At 40.2% G+C, this 22,970-nt stretch overlaps 3 protein-coding genes across 7 annotated transcripts; 1 reads left to right on the forward strand and 2 right to left on the reverse strand.

The window, feature by feature from the left end:
• Nucleotides 1–1,818: 1,818 nt before the first annotated feature.
• On the reverse strand, nucleotides 1,819–9,712 carry LOC115692331 (pentatricopeptide repeat-containing protein At5g65560). 5 transcript variants are annotated; one of them, XM_056314022.1, is made up of 6 exons: nucleotides 6,505–9,712; nucleotides 6,337–6,414; nucleotides 4,934–5,090; nucleotides 4,110–4,318; nucleotides 3,229–3,325; nucleotides 1,819–2,105 (listed from the first exon to the last, which is right to left on the reverse strand). In XM_056314022.1, the coding sequence occupies exon 1, from the start codon at nucleotides 9,513–9,515 to the stop codon at nucleotides 6,741–6,743; it is 2,775 nt and encodes a 924-aa protein (XP_056169997.1). In that variant the 5' UTR covers nucleotides 9,516–9,712; the 3' UTR covers nucleotides 1,819–2,105; nucleotides 3,229–3,325; nucleotides 4,110–4,318; nucleotides 4,934–5,090; nucleotides 6,337–6,414; nucleotides 6,505–6,740. The 5 variants fall into 5 exon arrangements, with proteins under 5 accessions (XP_056169997.1, XP_030475011.1, XP_030475010.1 ...); XM_030619151.2 differs by lacking the exon at nucleotides 4,934–5,090; XM_030619150.2 differs by lacking the exon at nucleotides 4,934–5,090 and having other exon boundaries at nucleotides 3,210–3,325.
• Nucleotides 9,713–10,921: 1,209 nt separating this feature from the next.
• On the forward strand, nucleotides 10,922–13,896 carry LOC115692320 (pentatricopeptide repeat-containing protein At5g65570). Its single transcript, XM_030619129.2, has one exon. The coding sequence runs from the start codon at nucleotides 11,226–11,228 to the stop codon at nucleotides 13,467–13,469; it is 2,244 nt and encodes a 747-aa protein (XP_030474989.1). The 5' UTR covers nucleotides 10,922–11,225; the 3' UTR covers nucleotides 13,470–13,896.
• A 1,309-nt stretch (nucleotides 13,897–15,205) lies between these two features.
• On the reverse strand, nucleotides 15,206–22,665 carry LOC115692330 (probable glycosyltransferase At5g03795). The gene is made up of 5 exons (XM_030619149.2): nucleotides 21,957–22,665; nucleotides 20,685–20,971; nucleotides 19,600–19,832; nucleotides 16,623–16,780; nucleotides 15,206–15,614 (listed from the first exon to the last, which is right to left on the reverse strand). Exons 1-5 carry the CDS (start codon nucleotides 22,485–22,487, stop codon nucleotides 15,513–15,515), a joined length of 1,311 nt encoding a protein of 436 aa, XP_030475009.1. The 5' UTR covers nucleotides 22,488–22,665; the 3' UTR covers nucleotides 15,206–15,512.
• Nucleotides 22,666–22,970: the final 305 nt, after the last annotated feature.

Raw genomic sequence — 22,970 nt, forward strand, 5'->3', positions numbered from 1 at the left:
TACACTTGTGACAATTTTACCCTGAACATACCACAAAAAATCTCAAACTGGTACACATGTGATAATTTTACCATAAACTAAAATTTTAATATTATTTTTTCGAATTTTTTTGTTTTTTCTTTTGTTTTTTTTTTCTCTTCATCTTCAACCTCTGGCCGGTCGCTGGATCGGCGACTGGCCAAAGGCAGAAGCCGGCGAGGTCGGCCCCGCCGGCTGCTGGCGAGGCTCGACCTCGCCGGCTCGGGAGAGGGCGACCCTCGCCTGGGCGGGCGAGGACAGCCCTCGCCCGACTCAGGCGAGGGTCGCCCTCGCCTAGGCGGGCGAGGACAGCTCTCGCCCGATGCCGACGAGGGCAGCCCTCGCCTGAGTTGGGAGAGGGCGGCCCTCGCCGGCGTCGGGCGAGAGCTGTTCTTGCCCAACACCGGCGAGGGCAGCCCTCGCCTGAGTTGGGCGAGGGCAGCCCTCGCTTGAGTCGGGCGAGGGCAGCCCTCGCCGGATGCCGCCGCCGGTCGCCGACGAAAAATATTTTCCGAAACATTTTCATATTGATCGCCGAACACCGGAAAATTATGTTCCGGGAAAACATTTTCCAGGAAAATGACTTCCGGGAAAATATTTTCCAAAAGGAGAATATTTTCCGCCAAACGAACGGAGCCTTAGAAAATTCAATCTTAGCCTCAGAAAATTCAATCTTATACAGGTATGAACCAGGCCTAAATTTATCTACTACAATCAGAGCCAGTGCATGTGTCCGGCGTAAACTTGGATCGACTAAAACTAGATCAGAACATCCAATGCCACTCTCTTTACAGCCTCTGGACAACCCGTGTACATTGGACAGATCAATTCAACAGCCAACCTAGTGTCATGAGAGACTCTGACTGAGATTGAATTAGGTGTGAATATAAGCCGAATCAAGCTCAACATAGTAAAGCTGCATTCATTCACGACAAGTCAAAGCACATTATAGTACAACACTTATCAAACTACCGTGGGATTTAGATAATTCGACAGCCATACATGATACATCTCAAAACTCATCCAACATCCTCTTCCCAATAAACCTTGAGGAACATAGGTGCCTGATTTTTTTTAATATATCAACCACGGTTCCGTTTGCATTAGCAAACGAGAACTACTTTTTAATTAATCTAAAGCTAGAAATTCATGTCGTATTGCTGTCCATGTAGATAATATTGAGGTGTAGTACTTGCTAGTTTGATTGATGCATCTATTTCTGTGTTAGCTTCACTATCGTAATCAGCAAAATCTAACACATAAAACACATGAAGGAAAAATGCGCAGTTATGTCCCAAACAGGAAGCAACAACATGATCCAAGAGCCATGTATATTATCTATGGACTGACAAGTTTAGAAATTGCAGATTAATTAAGAAAATGTGGAAGCAATACATCTGGAGTCCTTAAAAATGTATAAACCTAGAACTGAAGTTGTAAAAAGTTCAAGTTCAATTAAAATACAAAAGAAAGCAATACCTTATGTATTATTGTACTCTTGTTGGTTACCGAATTTCCCAACACAACTCAACGTATCATAACTCTTGCGAGTCATTTGTAAAAAGATGAATTCCATATTCCCCCATTAGGTAACTTCGACAATCAAAAGAAAACGATCCCAGTTTTGTTTTTTGCCTAAAAAAACAATAACAAAACTTCTATCCATTATATCTTCTCAAAATCTAAAATTAGGATTTAGACTCAGAAGCTCATATTTGATGTGCCTGTAAAACTATATAAGAGATAACTGTATCATAAACATGACAGAGGAGTCGAGAAATATATTGATTCTTAAAACACTAAACCAAGAAAAGTTACACTCACATTCCATTTGCATTAACAATGACGTAAATCCCCAGACATTGGCAAATACAGATAGTAAATACCCTATAACTGCAAAAATGCCATTATTTGTGATTCTGTGAAGGCAAAATGAATAATGAGTGATTTCTTAATGTAAGGACCCATAGGCGCATGCAAAGGGGAAACAAGGTAGAAGTATAAGAGGTTGGTGGATGGTACAAAGTGATTGTAGCTTGGTACTGTTCTTCCCCCTCTTCCTTTGATGATGTAGCATACTTGTAAACCTATCATAAATTTTTAATTTTCATCAAAAACCAAATCCCACTTTATCATAATCAAGGGAAACAACCATAATTTCTGGTCCTGTATTAAACTGGGTTTCTGCAAATGCTTCAACGATATTTACGAGAAACCATTCAAAACTGACTTCATATTTTGAACTCAGAAAGACTTTGCAGCTGAGAAGGCTTTAGAGTTCTATTAAGAGTCAATGCCAAATCTGAACTTGGCATTCTAACCCAGCTACTTAAGAAAACTAAGAAATTGGGGATTACATTTTACACAATAGTTGACTTTAAAAATAAAGGTGAAAAAACATGAGCGCAAAAGCAAATTGAGATTCTAAAAAGCTCGTCATTCAACAGATAGGAAGCTCTAAGTTCAAGAGACAGGATATCCAATCCAAAGTTTACGGTCCTCAGTTACAGCAACACACACAAATACAGTTAATATTGATGTCCTATCCAGCCCTAATCGCTAATTTACCCAATCAAGAGCCCTTGACAGTGTAGGCGCTCACTTCAGATACCCTCATTTCGATAGTACAGTCCACCACTCCATTGAATGCTCAGACACAGTAGGGAAGGAAATACTAGTGCAGACCAACACATATCAAGATGCCATCTTTGCGCATAACAATCTATTAGGCACTATAGGATCAATATTAGTCAAAAAGACATGCCCCTAATGGAAAGCTTGAAATTATCTATTCTAGTCATCATCTTCTTTTATTAAAATTATCGATTCTGGTCATGATCACGAAATGGTTGAGAAAGAACACCATTCAGTTGATTTATCAACAATAATACTAGAAGACTAGTTTAGTTCAAATATATATTACCACAATATGAACTAGTCACTTAAGTCATTATGCTTAATAATGCAACAGATATTATTTATTTATTTTTTCGACGTAGATATTATTCATATTAACCGTGCATAGAACCAACAATAATCATAAGTAATCTCACTCATCGTGAATACTATAACTCAGTCAGGACTGCAACTTCTTCATATGCATGCATGCATGTGCGCACGCGCGTGCGCTTAAAGATAATTTAAGATATGAGAAAGTCGACATCAACATTTATATAAGAAAATGAACCCACTTTTGTAAAAGCACTCAACTGGGTAAGAATTGGTTGCATCCAGCACATCATATGAGATTTCCATCAAAATCAGCATTTTCAGGAGCCAGACACGATCACTAGTAGCTGCAATTCTCCTGTCAAACAAGCCAATTATGACAAACAGACAGATGAATAACTTTACAATAAAAGTTCACGCTACCCATTAACTGTCTATCAAAAGGTTGGCAAGAACAGATAGTACTTCTTGCCCATTAAGATCATGATTTGGAATAAAAAGGATCCAAAGTTCGTTAAGCAATGCCAATTACCAACTATTAGAATACCATATCTTAGTGGTATTTGACAGAGTACCACACAAAACCTTTCTAGTTTCCAGACAAGCAGATTTGAGAGTGAGAACCCCCTTTTATGGTTTTTGTTTTTTTGTATCCTTTTTCTTTTAGGTATGGATAGCTGTATGGAATCAGATCCTGAGGGTTGATAATTTAAACACTGTGAAGATTGTAATAATGGTATCCAAGTGACAGAAAGATCGAGAATTTGTTATTCACCTTCTACATTATTGAGAATATTTGCCAATCAGCTCAAGCACCAGGCAAAAAGCCCCGGATTAATGCCAATATGAGTAAAAGAATTGTTCCCATTTTAAAATACCATCTTTCAAAATTAGTTTTGAGGCAACATTCCCAAACAACTACATGACATCCCAGATCTAGGCAAAAATTGGAATGTCTTTCTTCCTCCTACAAATACAGCTGAGTTTAGCAACTAATTAGCGGGTGACCAGATCAACTCTTGCAATTCAATCCTAATAACAGCCTATCAGGACACTGCTCTTGGAATATACAAGCATTAAAAACATAAATGCCAGTTAGGTTAGCAGATCAAATCACAAGAGCCAGAATCACAGGCACTTACCAAGAACATAACTACCACAGATTGATTCAACAAACAAAGCGTTAAGGACCAGGAACCAACAGAGTAAGACCTCATTGGAACAGTAGATTTTCCAGAGGCCCCCCCACTCATCCTTTAAATTAGATAAATCAAGTTCATTTCATTCTTCCACACTGGCTATAAAACTCTGATTCTTGAGAATCAGCGATGCTTCAAAAACCAAGCATGCCCTGCACAAAATGAAAAGTTTCAGTAACAAAGTCTAATCTAGATATATAGGTAGATATGCCCAGCAGGCATCGCGGTTATACTAAAATCAGATGTTCTTTTGGCCATAATAGAAAATATTAGCAGCATTGCTTACTGGATGTTTTTAAAAAAAGTCATTAAGAGATAAAATCAGATGTTCATTCACCACCTTTTGCCTTATTGGATTATGAAACAATAAATTCTCATGCATGGCTTATCAACTTGCTAAAAATTTATGGAGATTGGGAGATATCAGAGCGCATATGAATATCAGAGTGCATCATATGGTCATTATGAGTGACCTCACAAGAAGAAGCCCACTTCTACATCATCAATGACCCACAAGCATCAGCAGTTGTGACTTTCATCCATTCTAATGCTGCCAAATGATGACTGTTAAAGTATCCAATATCTCTTATTGATGTGTTTTACATGAGCCTTATACATATGCGCTCTCTGTCCACCTAATAGCTTAAAATTTTTGGTTAAAGTTTCTTACATGGCATCAAATCTACCGCTCATTTGGTTTTGTTTCATGTCTCTGCATCTAGTTTGTAAATCTCCGTGGTGGTTTATGTCAATAACATAGTCAGTACCTGAGAAAATATAGATGGTACTGCTCAACTGAGAAGCCATCTTCATCATCATTTCCAAATCAAGGATACAGGCTGTTGCAGTACTTCCTAGGTATTGAGGTAAGCATTCTCTGAACAAGGTCTTTCTATTTTCCTGCAAACTTACACAACGGATATTCTCCAGGAGACAGGCACGTTAGGGCGTGAACCAGTTGCTCCCCTAAATCCTAATGTGAAACTAGTACCAGAACAGAAAGAATTTATCCATAACCCCGGACAATTTCGCAGATTGGTTGGCAAATTGATTTATCTTACTATTACTCGCCCTGGTATTGCTTTTGCAATAAGTGTGGTCAGTCAATTTCTTAACTTGCTACGACAAAGTCATTGGAACGCAATCATTCGGATTCTTTGATATATGAAAGGTGCTCCAGGAAAAGGATTGTTATACTATGATCCTGGACACTGTCGTATCTTTGGTTACATAGGTGCAAATTGGGCAAGCTCTCCCTCATATAGATAGTCTACATCATGATATTGAGTCTTTATTGGAGGGAACTTTATCTCCTGGAAGAGTAAAATGCAGATACTTGTGGTAGCATCTAGTGCAGCGGTTGAGTATAGAGCTATGGCTGCAGGAACATGTAAACTAATGTGGCAAAAGCATCTTGTTGAGGAAGTGGGATTTGGATAGAAAGAATCACCACGTGGTTAATTTGTGACAATTAAACTGCATTAACTATAGCTTCTAATCTCATGTTTAACGAGAGAATTAAACACATTGAGGTTGACTGCCCTTTTACAATGGAGAAGTTACTATGTAGAGAAATAGGCAACAAGCTTTGTGAAATCTAATGATCAATTTGTTGATCTATTGCCAAGCCTCTCTCGGATCCTCAAGCCAAATATATGGTAACAAGCTTGACTATAAGACATATATGCTCCAACTTAAGGGGGAATGTTGAGAGTTCTTTGTAGTTGTCAACATAATGTTAAACCAAGTTTATAGAGGCATGCTTGTAAACACTATGTAATATTTCCTACATATGAAGACAAGGGGAGTACAAAACCCAAGTCTTTTGGTCTCAACTTTTGTCCTCTAACCTTAACATGTCAGCAGAGCTAGGTTCCACCCTAGTTTATTTATGTGTGTGGTTCATCAATTCCACGTGCCATTCTCAATTAGATTTGCATGTATAATGAGGTAATAAAGTATCTCACATCACTTATCTACAAGATTCATATAAGTCTTATATACAAGTGATCTCTCTCTACCTATTAACTTAAACTTTTAAATTGGATATTCTAACAACAGGAAGACAAATCTATAAGTATGCTTAAAAAAAGTCATCCATGTCACGAAGAATTGCAATAAAAGAATCGTTATATGAATGAACTCAACCAAGAGAAAAAAGTTCACCCACCATAAACTATTGCATGTGCTTCCCAAGAATTGGTTTCCATGTAGGTTGACTCTGACATACTTCTATTTGTCAATCATCCTACCAGGTGAAATCATCATTCTAAACATATTAGAATGGAGAAATCAGACAAAATTTAGGTAGATCAATAAAAAAAGTGAACTTATTTACCTTCCAATATTTATCCTGTTGCAGAGGGCAGTGTTGTGCAACAGTTTCCAATTATTCTTTTTACCCCCGATGCAAGAGTACTCCTTCCAGCTGCAAATCAACATGTGTTCAGGGTCGTCCATGATATGCAGTCATTTTTTCCCGTTCTTTAAAACGATGGATGAGGAAGGAAACGACATTGTTTCTGGTAACAGGAATGCCAGTAGCCTCCAGTCAAAATAATAATTTATTTCAATTTACGTCCCATCGAGTCCCTCAATCAACAATGTATATGTTTGAGGGTGCAGTTGGCAGCCTTTCCTCTCCATGACCTGCAGCAAATCTGAGCATCTCGTTACAAAACCCTTCTTAAGTAGCCCATCGACTAGAAGCTTCCAGGCTAGTTCATCATGATTGTACCCGCAAACTAAGAGACTACGAAAAAAATGTTCAGCCTCTTCATCATCCTCCTGATCATATAGGCCACATATAAGCAGCTTAGAAGACTCCAGACGGGGTAAATGACCATGCTCGATCATAGCCTCTGTCATCTTCTTTGCTTCTCTGTATTCTCCCTTCTCACAACAACAGCAAACAAGAGCATTGTAAGTTTTTTCATCAGGATTCATGCCTCTCTCTCTCATATGGTTGACTATTCCAACCGCTACTTTAAGGCGGCCCACTTTGCAAAGTCCTATAATGATCTTTACGTAAGTGTTGACATTAGGAGCACAACCATGTTCAAGCATTTTGTCGAAAAACTTCAGAACAGTTCCAAAATCCACAATCCTCCACACATCTGCTTTATCAATTGCTGAGATATTTGACGTCAAAACATTACTTCTGATCGCAAGGTTTTCCCCTTTCACCCGATTTTCATCTAAAAAATGCTGAAGCAAAAGAGCATATGTATGGTGAGAAGGCACACAACCAGAATCAAACATGCGTTTCAGAACATCAAACGATAGATGAAGTAATCCCAACCGCCCATATGCATCAATTAAATATGTGTAAGGAACTGAGTCTGGCTCAATCTTCTCTCTTCTCATCTTAGAAATCAAATTTTCTGCTTCATATAGTCTACATTGAGAGCAGTATGCGTAGATAAACGATGTGTAAGTAAAGAGATCAGGCTGATATCCCAAGGAAACCATCTCGTCTAAAAGCTTATCAGCATGGTCAAAGTCTCCTTCAGCAAGCATCCGCTTAATCAGAATCGTATAAGTATACACCATTGGCTTCAAGTCCAGATTCAGCATATTTTTCACCATCATCAATGCTTCTTGTGTTCTCTTCTCTTTGCATAATCCATCTATCAAAGCATTGTAAGTAAACGAATTTGGCTTGCAATCCTCCAAGAGCATCCTCTCAAGCAATCTACGGGCATCCACAAGTTGTCCAGATGCACAACAGCCATCAATTAATGATGTATATATCACTTCATTTGCTTTGATACCTTTCTCATGCAATGAATCCAATAAAGCAACAGCTTCTTTAATCCTCAACCTCTTACAAAGAGTATCCATAATAGGGCTATAACTCCACACATCAGGAGCTAAACCACTTTCTTCCATCATTTTAAGTAGCCTATGAGCATTATCCAGCTCCCCTAGTCTACATTGACCATGAATTAAAGAATTGTATGTGACGATAGATGGAGGGAGGTTGCGCTCAGTCATCTTATTAAACAATGCCATAGCCTGGTGCACATCCTTATTCTTGCAAAAGTAGTCTATCAATTCATTGTATGTACGAGTATCTGGACTACATTTTTTTGACTCCATCAAACCTAAAATATCAAATGCAGCACCTATTTTTCCTTCCTTACAATACCCGTTAATTAAAGCATTATAAGTGACAACGCTTGGGACTAGCCCCTTATCCGACAATTCATCCAACAATTTCCGGGCTTCACTGATCTTATTGTTCTTACAGAAACTATCAATGATGACAGTATAGGTATGAAGGTTAGGCTCACAACCTCTCTCAGGCATCTCCGTAAACAAATCCATTGCTTCTGATATTCTACCCAAATCACATAAACCACATATAAGAACTGTATATGTTCGAACAGAGGCACTGCAATTGTCTTGCCCCATCTGAGAAAATAACTTCAGAGCCTCATCCACCCGCCTAGCTTCACAGAGACCATGTAAAAGGATAGTGTATGAAACCTCATTTCTTGCACAACCCTTTTGCGGCATTTGCACAAAGATCTTATAGGCGCCATTCACATCCTTCTTCCGACAGTGACCCAATATCAGGGAGGTATATGTATATGTATCCGGGCTCAAACCCGCCTCCGAAATCTTTCTCACGTAAATCTCTGCCTCAACCAGATTCGCTAACTTACAGTACGCATTAACCATTGTATTGAAAGTGTAGATGTTCGGCAGAACGTTCAGGTCTAACATCTCTATGTACACATTTTTCATCTCGTCAATCATCAAAAACTTCGCTAATGCCATCAGTAGAGTATTATAGCATCTGACGGTAAGCTTAAATCTCAAATCACCTTCCCCGTTCATCCGGGACAAAAACTCCAACGCGAACCGCGCGTCATCCACCGAACCGCAGCATTTTATCATGGCGATCCGTAGCTTCTCAGCGACACCGAAAAACTTGTTCGGGATCAGAACGGCCAGCAAAGCCGAATAAGACCGTACATTGTGGCTGAAACCGGGCCTCTGCGAAATCCAATTGAAGAACCCGAGCGCCGTCATGGGGTCGAGATTGGAGGCCAAGACGGAGGAAACGTGAGACGGGGTTATCGAGGCGACCAGCCTCTTGAGCCAAGGGTTCCTCTGCCAATTCCGGGACGCAAGGATCGAGAGAAGCTGAGACGAGACATCCGACGGCTCGGGGTCGGCGGCGGCGCAAGCGGTGGAATGGGCGATGGAGGAGAGAGCTTTGGCAAGAGAAATGGGCGCGAAGGGGGCGGGATCGCAGGGGCCGAAAATGGCCGGCGTCATCCTCGCGGCGGAGCATCGGGCGGCGGCGGCGGCGGCGGCGGCGGCGGCGACCCCGCTCATTGAAGGGGGGAGGTCTAAGGTTTCGCGACGGCGGTGGCGCGCATGTGGAGATTCAGAGGGGTCGGATCGAGAGCGAGTTCGACGCCGCGTTGCAGAGAGGCTCCTACGACTGAGTTTTGAGAGGGAGGAAAAGCGGTGATGATCCGTCGCCAACTTGCAGCCGGAAATGTAGGACGACCCGACCGGTGGTGCTTTCGTATCATACCATCTCTATACATACGTTCTAATCCTGAGATTTACAAGATTAATGATATCGGTTCCCAATCCAGTTCGAATCGGGCCGAAGATCCCTAGAACCGGATCGGACCTTACTGACGGGGTCCAATCCAATGGAACTGGTCATTTTAAGAACTTCATTTTAATCGGCTTTATCAATAGTACCTTTGATTTCGATCGCCAAGCGAAAAAATTTCATACATATTAGCTGATCTTTAGAGCTTCATTGCCGGAAAAAAAGTAAAAAAAAAGAAAGAAAGCAAGCATGCATCAGGATTGGAAAAACCAATCAATATGATATATCTATATTATAGCTTTGGTTTTACAGAATTGATGATAGAAACAGTCGAGCTAATGGAAAGATCCTGTTCTACCAAGATGGGCACCATTTGAGGCAATTGAGCTAAACTCAAAGTTCAACACTGACGGCCCTTCGAAAAAAATCAAATAGAAAAAAACTCAATTGATTCTGTATTTTAGTAAAAAAAAAGATTTAAGCAAAGAACACGGAGTTTCACCGGAAATAGGCCGATTAGAGAAGAGAGGAGAAGGAAAGATTAAAGGAGGGGGCACGAGCGTCGTGAGCGAATTCGGAAAGACCGAAAGAGAAGAGTAGTAAAAGGAGGTGTGCGTGAGGGGTTTTAGTTTATTATATTTACATTTAAAAAATAAAATAAAAATAAAAAATCACAAAAGGAGTACCTAAACTTTTCTACATCGTGCAGTCAAGTATATGAACTGCAATTGAATTGTTCATGATCGACTCAATTTTGTCCTTTGTGCAAAAAAAAACAATCGACAATGTTAGTCACCGTGGCCTATTTTTGCAGTTAAAGTGGCCATTAGTTTGCGTGTGTGGATGCCAAATGCCAACGTATAATACCAAGTAAAGGTTATATATGCATCTACCTCTACCTCTTTTCTTCATTTTGCAAACAAACCTTAACTTTTGTCTCAAGAAACCTCTCTCGTGTCACCACCACCACCACCGTGGACATCGCGGCACCATCGTCCACTTTCTATAGTAGGTAAGGTAAGCCAGTCCAGTTGCTCTGTCAGTCTATGAGAGAGAACCGGCCTACGAAGCCAGCCAGCCAGCCAGCCAGCTAGCCTTCACACACTCCTGAATGCCAGCGTCGCCTTCCTTAGAGAGAGAGAGAGAGTGTTTCCGGTCCCTAGTCCAAGGAAGCAAGCCAAGCAGTCCAAGCGGTGACCCCGGCATTCACCACCACGGTCAAGTACCACCGATGCTACCTTAAATCCCAGTACAAGATATTTGATAAGTGTAAAATGAATTTATCAAAATAAAAGAGATCTATAATATTCGATTCATATGCAAAACGTTAAATATTTTTTCGCGTTGATCGTCAATTCATTAAAGTCCATGCTTGATAGCAAGCCAAGGAAGTCCATCTGCGTTCCTTGTTCTATCCCATTTACTGCTTTTGAGACGAAGGACTCTCTCTCTCTTATGAACGTGGTGGCGTAACGTGCATGGCTTCTTGGGTAGGGAAAAGAATGACCAGGAACCTCCACCTCTGCAGACCAATCACTTCTCCTTTCGTTTTCAGTCTGATCTCTCGTTCGGATGCCACCACCTTAACCTCGTCGAACCACCAAACCCACCCGAAACCTTCTCTCCATTGGGTAGTAGCTCACACAATCAATTGTTGTTCCACGTTTTGCAGCCCGAGCCAGGGGAGGACTCCACAGTCCTACTCCTCTCTCTTGGGTCGATGTGCAGAGACGAGATGCTTGCTAGACGTTCGGAAGGTTCAGACCCAGTTGGTAAAAACCGCTCTCTGTCCCACCCTTTTGGGCCACAAGCTGATCGACGCCTACCTGAAGTGCGGCAGCGTGGGCGATGCCCGCGGCCTGTTCGACGAAATGCCCGAGAGACACGTGATCACCTGGAATTCCATGATCGCTTCCTATATCAAGCAGAGAAGAAGCGAGGAAGCCATCGAGCTTTATGAGAGGATGATGAGCGAGGGAGTCTTTCCCGATGAGTACACGTTCTCCAGTGTCTTCAAGGCATTTTCGGACCTGGGTCTGGCGGCTGGTGGTCGGAGAGCTCATGGGCTCGCGGTGGTTTTGGGGCTGGAGGTTTCCAATGTGTTTGTTGGTAGCGCTCTTGTTGATATGTATGCGAAATTTGGTAAAATGAGTGATGCGCAGTTGGTGGCGGACCGCGTAACAGAGCAAGATGTGGTTTTGCTTACGGCATTGATTGTTGGTTACGTGCAACATGGGGAGGACTTCAAGGCTCGAGAAGTTTTCTCGGATATGATCAGGAAGGGGGTCAAGCCTAATGAATTCACTCTTGCAAGTACTTTAATTGGTTGTGCAAACTCAGCAGATCTAAAATCCGGTAAATTGATTCATGCGTGTATAGTCAAAACGGGCTTTGACCATGCAATTGCTTCGCAAACTTCACTCTTGACAATGTACTCAAAATGTGGGATTATTGATGACTCCTTCAAGGTTTTCAATGATTTAGCTAACCCAAACCTGGTGACATGGACATCTCTCATTGTAGGTCTCGTGCAAAATGGTAGGGAAGAGATTGCACTTTTGAAATTTCGGGAAATGTTGCAGAATTCTGTAAATCCTAATTCTTTCACATTATCAAGTGTTCTTCGAGCGTGTTCGAGCCTAGCTATGCTCGAAACAGGAAAACAAATCCATGCAGTTCTCACGAAACATGGATTAGTCAGAAATGCTTATGCTGGAGTGGCGCTTATTGACTTGTATGGAAAATGTGGAATGGCAGAAATGGCAAGGTCGGTCTTTGATCGGTTAATAGATATAGACATGGTGTCTATGAACTCCATGATATATAGCTACGCTGTTAATGGTCTGGGACGGGAAGCACTTGGATTGTATAATAGGATGAAAGATTTGAAGCTTGAGCAAAATCAAGTGACCTTTGTGGCTGTTCTTTTGGCATGCAGCAATGCAGGGTTGGTTGAAGAAGGTCGGCAGATCTTTTCATACCTACGAGACAGCTGTGAAACAGAATTGACAAGAGATCATTATGCATGCATGGTTGATTTACTGGGGAGATCGGGAAGACTTGAAGAGGCTGAAATGTTGGTGACACAGATAAATAATCCAGATCTTGTTGTGTGGAGGACACTGTTGAGTGCATGTAGGGTTCATGGAGATGTAAAAATAGCAGAGAGAGCTATGAAAAAAGTGCTTGAACTAGTACCAGGAGATGAAGGAACGCATGTGCTGCTATCAAATCTGTACGCCTCAACTTGCAATTGGAGTCAGCTTATTGAGATGAAAAGCACGATGAGGGAGATGAAACTGAAGAAGAACCCCGCAATGAGTTGGGTTGAAGTCGATAGAGAAGTTCATACTTTCATGGCTGGTGATTTATCTCACTTGGGATCGAAAGAGATACTTGATACGCTGGAAGAACTGATCGAGAAAGTTAGAAATCTTGGTTATGTCCCGGACACTAGATACGTGTTACAGGATTTGGATGAAGAGAAAAAGGAGACATCATTGTATTTCCACAGCGAGAAACTGGCCTTAGCTTTTGCTTTATCAAGGGCTAAAAATAAGATCAACAGTGTCAGGATTCTTAAGAATCTTAGAGTTTGTGGGGATTGTCACACTTGGATGAAATATGTCTCCGTTGCTGTTGGAAGAGAAATTATTGCAAGAGACTCAAAGAGATATCATCATATGAAGGATGGCCAGTGCTCTTGCAGAGATTATTGGTGAATCGGTTTTTGATTCTTGATATTAACATCTCCGCCAGCACTTGAGTGACTAATGAAGAAGGGTGCAGTTTTCTGATCTTCAGGGACAATTTGAATAAGGAAGTCCTCAAGAGAATTTTTGGTAGTTTTTATTTGAAAGCTCTAGAAAATTTATGGTGGAAATAGGAGCTTTGACCTCAACGCGAGAAGAAAAATGGAGTACAAGTTGCTCAGCCATAGTTCAGTGACGGAGAAAAGGCGTCTTAAAATTAAGATGCCGACAATTTTGTTGTCTAGAGGTCTTGAATAAAGCATCAGCAGAGTTGCGTGTATACATGTATGTTTAGATGCTCCATTCTTTGTCATCAAAATTGATCTCATATGTTCATATAAAACATTACGCGAATGTCGCTTGGTATATTTATAGTGATTTGGCTACTTCAATGACATATTCTTGATTTCATCGAATCAAGCTTGAGTGTGCTCTAGAATGGAAAGAGAGAACGATAGGATTATCAGTAATTTGATTGTTGTGAACCAGAGAAGAACACTCTTCATTCAAGAGGGGTTGTCTTCCAGGAAAGAGTAATGATGAATCAATTTTTAACGCCAACATTGCTGTTCCTATTTATCTGCTGCTTTTAGCCCTTGATCAAATGACTCGGTAACAAAAGTGGTTGTATGGAAAGCCAGAGATGTTCGAGTCTCTGTGCAGTCTTATCGCCCGCTCAAAAGATGCAATAATTTGCAGATTTAAGACTCGAGGAAATGTTGTTTCCACTAGGCCATAGGCTGTAAACCATTGGATTGTTTCAAATGATGACATGAGAGAAATTTAAGGCAAGGTTAAAGAAAAGTTCTTCATAAGATCTTCTGGCCAAGGTTCAAGGTCCGGGATCATGTTTATCTTTCATGATGAAGGGAAAGATATCAAATCTGTCTTTTTAAGGATAAGTTTAGATAATGAACTTATTTTGACCGTTGGCCAACTGGGATTTCACGTTCTATTTCGGAATTGAGAACTCAAAACTTTAAAAATACTTCAATCAGATCTCAAGCTCGCCCTCGGTGGAATTCAGGTGTTAGAACCCGACGTGCGGCTCCAAAGTGAAATGTTATAGACATTCGTCACGTATAATTTCCGAAGCCTGAATTCTAACTATGACGTGTACTCAAGACCCGATAGTAGCTTTTTTAAACATTAAGGTCTCAATTTGATCAAAATAAATCTTTTAAATCCTCAATTGACCAACGGCCAAACCTCATGTCATGCACTTGTTCCATCGTTTTATCAATGCATCCCCATTTAAGACCAACAATCTGAATTATCTTAAACGAGTCAATCAAGTTGCAAAATGGAAAATAAAATATATCGATTCTCAGCTAAAAACCATATTAGTACAAGTCGACTCTACCCAATCATATGAATCTTCTCAGATATAAAGTGAGTCAGACTTTAGAAATAACCAAGCCTTCATTTGAGAATATTTCAAAGAGAATTGTAGAAAACGTAATGTGCTTAGTTAACACAGTAGAGAGAGAGAGAGAGAGAGAGAGAGAGAGAGAGAGAGAGAGAGAGAGTAGTGTATTGCTAAATCAAGATGGCAATTGTAATTAAACCTATTAACATGTATGTATAATAATGACCACTAAAGTGTATTTCCCAGTACACTATTAATTTTTCACAACTCAATAACTAAAAAGTGCATCACCCAAGCCAGCAAACAGGCTAGAAAGTAGAGGACAGATGAGGGCAGATATCAGGATCAAATTTCTTCAAGCATCTAAAAGAATGTACCTCCAAACAAATCGATGACAATCAACAAGTATCCTACAATTGATTTTCCTTTTCCATGAACTTGAAAAGCGAAAGATGAGCACAGGGGACTAGATCAAGTCGATACTATAGTGAACCAAAGAATTTTCAATTACCCAGTATTTGTTCAGTGATTGCTCCACCGGAGCAATGGAAGAAGGTGAGAATCATAAGGTGAAAATTTACACGCTTTGTAGTTAATATCCGTCATACTCTGGACGAAAGGTAGTCAAAACAACCATTACCATTTCAGTATTTGATGACATGGTGGCGCAACCAGAGCTCATACATGACCATGTGGAAAGCATCATATCTTAATGGTGGTGAATTCCACTGGAAGTGCTTCTGGACCTAGAAGAACAGGCCATAGAATCTTGGCATCAGCGACAGTCATCAATTGAAGGACTGTAGTCTACCAAATTTTGATTAAGAGGCATCTGATTTGTTTCAGAAGATGCAAGATAGCAAGTGATGCAGTGAGTGCATTGCATGGCCATCAACAAATTGCAACAAACTGCCTCCTTCAAAGGAATTAAATGCTCTGGTGCTTGCATTGTTTTGAAGGTTACCCAAGATTAACTCTGACATGTGGAGATAAAGGCTAATATTCACTAAAGAGAGGTTAAAATGCTCTCAGATTACCAAACTAACCACAAATATCAATCAGCAAGCAAAAATTGACTCGTTTCTTCTCCTTTTTTTAGACAACATTGAAACCTCGCTCCTACAACATCGGGTCCAATTAACAATATAAACTGCATATTCTTATGTATCCTTATGGATCCTCAAATGGCATAACTCTGATTTATGACCAGATGCAAATAACTCACAATCAAGTCTTATCGTGTCCACTGCACCAATGAGTCCAAACAATAACACCACCTTAAACATATACTATCTTTTTCCAAAATCATTTTTCGTGTCTAAAATAATCAAGTCAGGGCTCTGATTTCAATGGAGATGACAGAAAGTGGGGAATACATCTCAAAGCTATGATAGGGCATCAGAAAAGTTTAGCACTCTCATTACCACCGCTTTCTCCTACTCATCCATATCTTTTCACAGTATAACCTCAGACTAAAGGATCTCATCTAGATTTTAAGAATCAAGGTACAAAGAAGTCTTATGTTAACAAAAGGTAGTTTTTGGGTGGACCACATGTACAGGTTGAGCCTACATGAAATTAAGTGGCCCATCTCCCTGAAGTTCTCACATAGGATACACCTCAATACACTAATTAAATAGTAAATCTTCAGAAATCCCAGTATTTACATCATCGAATTAGACAATACTGACTACTACAACACCCAATAGAGAACACATGAACAGCATGCTCTGAATGTGCAATAGAAGTCATACCTTTACTAAATTCTCGTGCAGTTGCAGAAACTCAGCATCAGATATATTCTTCAGTATTTGCTTAAGATTATACACTTCACTCTCCTTGAGTATGACCGAAAATTTTCTCCAGTCAAGAATGTCATTGAACGGCAGATCATAGTAATTGGACAAAATGACTGCAAATGAAGTATGCAGATAAGTAACGAAATTACAAGAGTTTCTTCGTTTCACTGAATTTCCCTCAAAGTCAAGGCATCAGTCACACAATTATTGCGCTTTTACATCCATATCAAATGTCATTTTCTAGTGCACTAAAGTATTGCCAACATAGATATCAAAGGTAGTTTGATAAATAGATCAAGTGACAATCCCATGATATATGTGCCAAGAACCAAAAAGGAGTAATCAAGTGGAGTACATCTCCACTTAAGCATCACTTCTAGCCTCTCTTCCACTACATATGAGATGTATAGGTGCTATAGATACACCACCTCATTGCCGCCATCCTCAGCTCACAAGCGAATGCATCATGTGACATCACAAAGTAGACAAGTTGATAGTGATTGAAGTTATTCATTATCAAGTTGAGCAAAGATTGACCTTTGCCAAGACCAACAACTCAGATAAGAAAAGAATTCTTCTCTTGGTTGAATGAATTGTCCTATCTATAGGGTTTGAGTTCCAAATAAGACACAAATGATTTTCCTCTTGCTAAATTTGAAGTAGATGTCATGCTTCACCTTTCTATCTCAACTAGTACGAGGATTCTGTAGTTTAGCAGTACATGCTCTCCCATGAAAGGAGATAGTTCATTTAAGTTATTTTTTTAGAAATCGTTCGATATTCAACTGCGTGATAAACTTCTTTTTTAATGTGCAATGCTTAAGAAACTGGATGTGTGATTGAGTACAATGCTTAAAGGAACTTACTTGTTTTGTGTTATTGCTCGCTACAGATTCCTTTTAAATTTCAATCCATGATTTGGGACTCATCATCCATAATAATGTAACCAAATTGTTGATATATTAAAGAATACAGGTCTTTTAGTGAAGTCCTATATAGCTGAAAAGAAAGCAAACTTGTAAGAAGTACAGGAACAAGAAAAACGAGGTAAACATGAACTTTTCACAACTTATTACAGATAATTTATCCAATTTACCTATTCACTATCCATTCCAATACTCTAATGGAAAGATATTCGATGATGGCGTTGATTGCGGATTTTTTATCAACTAAACACACGGAGTTCCTTCAAGAGAGTTACTTGATCAATCTGAATCAATGGATCCAAAAATTACTAGAACAACACTAGAATCTTCGTCGAGTAAATACTCTTCAAGGTGTTCCATGTGTTTAGCTGATAAAAAAATCCACCAGCAATGCCATTACCATATACTCTTCCCATATGATACCAAAATAGACAGCTCTAAATAGTGCATAAATGCGCTAATGAGATACATTTAATTACCTTAAAAAGTTATTACATATTCCTACACAATTTTAACCTTTTGTCCTTCCTCTGCTTTCACACAAATTAGGTAGCAAGAATGCACAGATATAACCAATGTAGTCAAACTCACTTTTTCATCTAGGATCGTCATAAAATCTGTTCAGTAGATTGAATCGTAAAATCATAAGATTCTGGATTGTTTGAAGATAACTCCAAAGAGATTATGACCTTCAAAGAAATTAATACAAAGGTCTGGACTAATACAGCCAGGCTACTATAACTTAAAATCAACAAAAACAAGGTTATTAAGTCATTTCTTATTAATAAAACAGATTTGATTACAGATTCTCAACTGATAAATCATAGTTTCAATCTGCCAAATACCAAAAGATTGTAATTAGATAACAATTTAAATTGACTATAAACACATTATATGAAGTTCTTAACTATTATTCAATTTACACAGGACAATAACCAAAATAACTGGCCCTATAGAACCATTACATTTCAATTCACAATACTAATAGAGGAAGGGAACTTCTTAAAATCTTGGGAACAATAACAAAAGAAATATTTCGGACCAATTTTTTTACGTCGAATCCACTTGATGGATGCTTTCCTGTCATATACAAGGTTTCAGAGAAGTAATATCTTTTGAATCTTCATATTCCTATGTTTTTCATTTTCTTTTCAGGAATACTGATATTTATGTTGTTCTGTGCCTAATCTATTCCCATTTAATGTTGATCCAAGGTTTATTATATCCGTCTTGTTTACTTTTTCCTAATCTTATTCTCCCTGCTGTTCGTATTATAGGCTTCCTTAAAGACCAAGTTACCATGAAGTTTGCGATCCAGCAACCATCTGAAACGCAATTCCAAGCGACTTCACGTGTCAAATTGATCCTATAACGATTTCACCTTACAAACGTACTTGCCGCGCGTTGACGCAATCCTCTAATTTGGGCTCGCAAAATCGTACGTTTCTACGAGCCGACATGCATTATTTACTACATTGGTTATAACTTGACTTATTTGCTTCTAACAAATAGAAAAAGAAAACCACGGATTAGTTATGGCCCTATTTGAAATCATCTTGAGCTATTGACTGCTCAATAAAGCACCTTGCAAGCACAGAGGCCAACAAATATGGTACTATTGGTGATTGGGCTAATTTTGATAGCATTTGGCTATCAAAGGATCCAACCTTCTACTCAAACATTATGCTGATCAATTCAAGTATCAGCACCACATAGGTGCCGTCAATGACATATTAAACCAAATCTCATTTCAGTATGATACCACTTTTACGATGGCCACACTCATCATAGGTTCAGCTTTAATAGTTTTCCCAATAGGAAAGAGGCAAATTGGAGTATCAACAGGAAGTCCACTTATAGTCGTATTTCCAGAATTAGTTGCAGTGGTCAGCAAGAGGAACATGGATCCTCCATCAGAGTCTTTTGAATTGTAAAAAGTTTCTCCACAGAAAACAATAAGCTAAGATGAAAAACACAGCATCAAAAGCTATTAAAATGACACTCACCAGGAATACATCCATAATGGATGGCATCAGTTATTCGGGCACTGTTGACCTGGGAACCACCTGGACATATGCAGAACTTAGTCCGGTAAAATCTCTTTTGATACACCAGATGTCCAGTCGCCCTACTTATTCTGTTATTTGAAATATCAAGTTCAGTGTCATTCTCCCAGACCCGTGCCAGTATAACTCTGATTTTGGAGTTGCGATGACCAGCCCAGAAACCAAGTCTTGTCCTGCAAAGAAAGTTCCCTTTTCACAATGACAGCTTTTGCTCACATTATCACAAAGTTTTATCAGGCTGAAATAAAGACAGTCATATGAAATGCAGGATACAATTAACTTGCATAAAATAAAATGTCAATCAGACACCCATAGGTCCTATTTAATGAGAAAGAAAAAAGGTTTGGAGGACAAAATAATGATAAAAGACCTCACCATCAGACGAAGAATTCGCTAAAGTAATTCTAGCCAAATTAATTGATTTACAAAATAATGTTGGCTTAAACTCAACAGTTAAGTGAAAAATCTGCTAAGGATCAGATAAACACAATGCTTGATGAGATGCCCATAACTGTTGGGTTTAAAAATCCCATGTGGCATGCGATTAGGAAGTGCACTGGATTATTCCTTCATTCACCAAAACAAAAAAACCTTCTGACATCTACGGAATGTACAGAGTTCATAGATTTCCTATATATAACCCCGGAACCTGCAGGAGGCAGATGATTCCAAGCTACTGAGACAAAGTAAGATTGCCATAACTGAGATAGTGGATATTTTATCTTGATAGACTGCAGACATTAATCTAGCAATGAGGACTCTTTTGTTGATTTGAAAGTACATGGGGCTATCTGCCAAAAACAAAGTATAGGGGACCACTCCAAAATGACAAAAGTTAAAGCACAATTTACCCTTGATGAAACTAGACAAGATAGAAGTGAAGCTACCATAAACAGTTCACAACAAATGAACCAATCCAAATGTGTAATATCATATTGCCACAAATCATAAAAGTCAGAAAATAGCAACAAGTGACACGTAGCCTAATATGTACCATAATTCTCTCTTCTATGCACTATATTTACCTATTCTCCACATCATTTCCTCCAGCGGGAAGAGCGAACGGTTGTAGAACTTGGGGAAGTGCAACGTCCTTGTGTGGAATGAACCCAACATCATAGCTTGGAGAGCAAACCACTCTAATTGAATTCTTTACAAGAAGAGGAACTCCTTCCGTCGCCCTCACACCAACATCATGGCAAGTCACAAAGAAGTGATCTGCTCCCAGGGTTCTATTCCAGTATGGATACTTCGCAATAAGACTATCCACATAGTTCTGGACTATTATGGTCATATTCTCATAAGATGTTCCCTGCATACGGTCATAAAAGATACCACACCCAAGAGAAAACGTCATCAACTAGAATAAGATTGAAGTATTGATATGGATAAGCTTCATGATTAAGAAACGTCTAATCAAAAGATAGATGAAAAACGAATATAATGCAAAGAAACATTTGGAAATAAGCCTTGCCAATATAGGAACACGAAATGAAAAGGCTTGAAAATAATCTATAAAACAATCAGATGCTTGAAAGAAGTTTCAAGTCACACCATGCATATTATTGCTAAAACATCAGCTAGATAAAGAAATCCAGAGTTCCAGCATGAGGAACGAAACCATGAGATTACTGCGAGATGTAAAAGCATGAAAGGAAATTATAGTAAAATCTTTCCGTGAAATGAAAAACAAAACATCCACAACCTCCAAAGTCCAGAGTCAGAAATTCTCAACACGTCTCTAAACTGCACGGATAAGATCAAACTAAACATAACCGACTCCAAGCAGTTAATGTTACAACGTGATTTGAGCTTTCTAAGTTCGGAAAACATGGCAAAGCATCATCCAGATGCATGCCTTGGGTTAAGAGTTCACAACAGAGATACCCAAACTCCACGCCACAGATACAACATCTGATATGATATTGTACACACAACAATCGACAGTTACATAAAGGTTGGCATCTGTAGTGTGCCAACAGATATTCTCGAAGAACTACCAATAGGCAGAAATTACTACATGTTGGTACATGTTGTGACTAATCACATCAGGCTTTGTATGGACGGAAAGTATCTGAATACAAAGTAAATCTACTTCCCTACTTAGTTGCAGAACCCGCAGAACCCGAACCCCATCAAAACTTCAAACTTCTGGAAACCAAAAGCTAAGACAGAACATTTGTTCACTAAGCTTGGCAGAATCACCTTCCATTGCAAACGACCTCCGGACAGGAACAATCCCATCGAGATGAAACGAACCCCAATCAAGAAAGAAGCAAAAACGGATGGAATCGTACCTTCCCTCGCATCTTGTGGCACGAAATCGGAATGAAAAACAAGTGCGCCCCGTCCGGATCGTCCGTCCTGAACCTACCCTCCCTAATGTTCTGGAAGAAATAGCCCTCGCTCGCGTACTTGCCGGTGAGCTTCCTCGGCGTCTGGTAGAACGTGTTGGGATCCCCGTCCGGGTATACGAACACCCTGAAGTCCCTCTCCATCGCCGCGTAGTTCAACCGGAAGACGTCGGGCAAGTGGTAGACATCGGACAAATCCTCGTCGCCTCCCTCGCCCCCGCCCCCGTCCTCGCCCTCCCCCTCCCCCTCGCCGTCGTCGTCGCCGCCGCCGACGATCAACAGCTCCTGGTGGCCGAAGGACGAGCTCAGCTTCACGGGGGTGACTGGGGAGGAGTGGAGGGACTTGAGGGAGACGAGGGTGAAGGAGATGAGGGTCAGGAGGGCGAGGGTGAGGAGGGATCCGCGGAGGGTGACCAGGGACGTCGGCGAGGGCGATTGCGGTGGCGGTTGCAGCAGCTTCCCCGCCGCCGACATCGCCGGTCGGAGCTTCCGGGGATCGATCGGAGGGTTCGAAGCTCCGGCGAGGTCCGGTAGGAGATGATCGTGCGGGAGGATGTGGACGGCGATCGATTTTGGGATTTGGGATGGGTGCTGGGCAGGGCTCGGCACGCTCCCGGTGGAGTGAAACCGGGAGAAAGGAGAAGTGACGTGGTTGAAGTTATCTTCACTGTTTGAGGATGGCGACGGTAACAGAAATGATCGGTTTTGGAGCGGGTCAGTTTCCGGTCGGGTCGAGGATTCTCGGTGTTGAATCGGGAATCGACCTTGTGACTCCTGATCCCGATCAATTCTAGACCCACGGCTCAAGAGCCGGATCCTATTATGCTCAAGAATTCAATTGTTTTTACCTTCTATTTTGTGTAAAACAATTGAATTCTTATGCTAAAATATAATGGACAATGACACAAATTGTTCTTGAACTTCGAATTAATGTGCGATGTTGTCTCTGGACTTTTA

This window comes from Syzygium oleosum, unplaced genomic scaffold (genome assembly GCF_021117445.2).
Source record: "Syzygium oleosum isolate NSW1041296 unplaced genomic scaffold, Sole_v2.1 Sole_v2.01, whole genome shotgun sequence".
Classification (NCBI taxonomy): Eukaryota; Viridiplantae; Streptophyta; class Magnoliopsida; order Myrtales; family Myrtaceae; genus Syzygium; species Syzygium oleosum.

What these genes read in the sequence shown, in the direction of transcription:
- LOC115692330 (XM_030619149.2), bottom strand. Translation starts at nt 22,487, where the DNA reads ATGTCGGCGGCGGGGAAGCTGCTGCAACCGCCACCGCAATCGCCCTCG. An exon ending in GCCACAAGATGCGAGGGAAG is followed by an intron (nt 20,972 to 21,956) that starts GTACGATTCCAT and finishes GACCGTATGCAG; the next exon opens with GGAACATCTTATGAGAATAT. An exon ending in TGCACGAGAATTTAGTAAAG is followed by an intron (nt 15,615 to 16,622) that starts GTATGACTTCTA and finishes CTGTTCTTCTAG; the next exon opens with GTCCAGAAGCACTTCCAGTG.
- LOC115692331 (XM_056314027.1), bottom strand. Translation starts at nt 9,515, where the DNA reads ATGAGCGGGGTCGCCGCCGCCGCCGCCGCCGCCGCCGCCGCCCGATGC.
- LOC115692320 (XM_030619129.2), top strand. Translation starts at nt 11,226, where the DNA reads ATGGCTTCTTGGGTAGGGAAAAGAATGACCAGGAACCTCCACCTCTGC.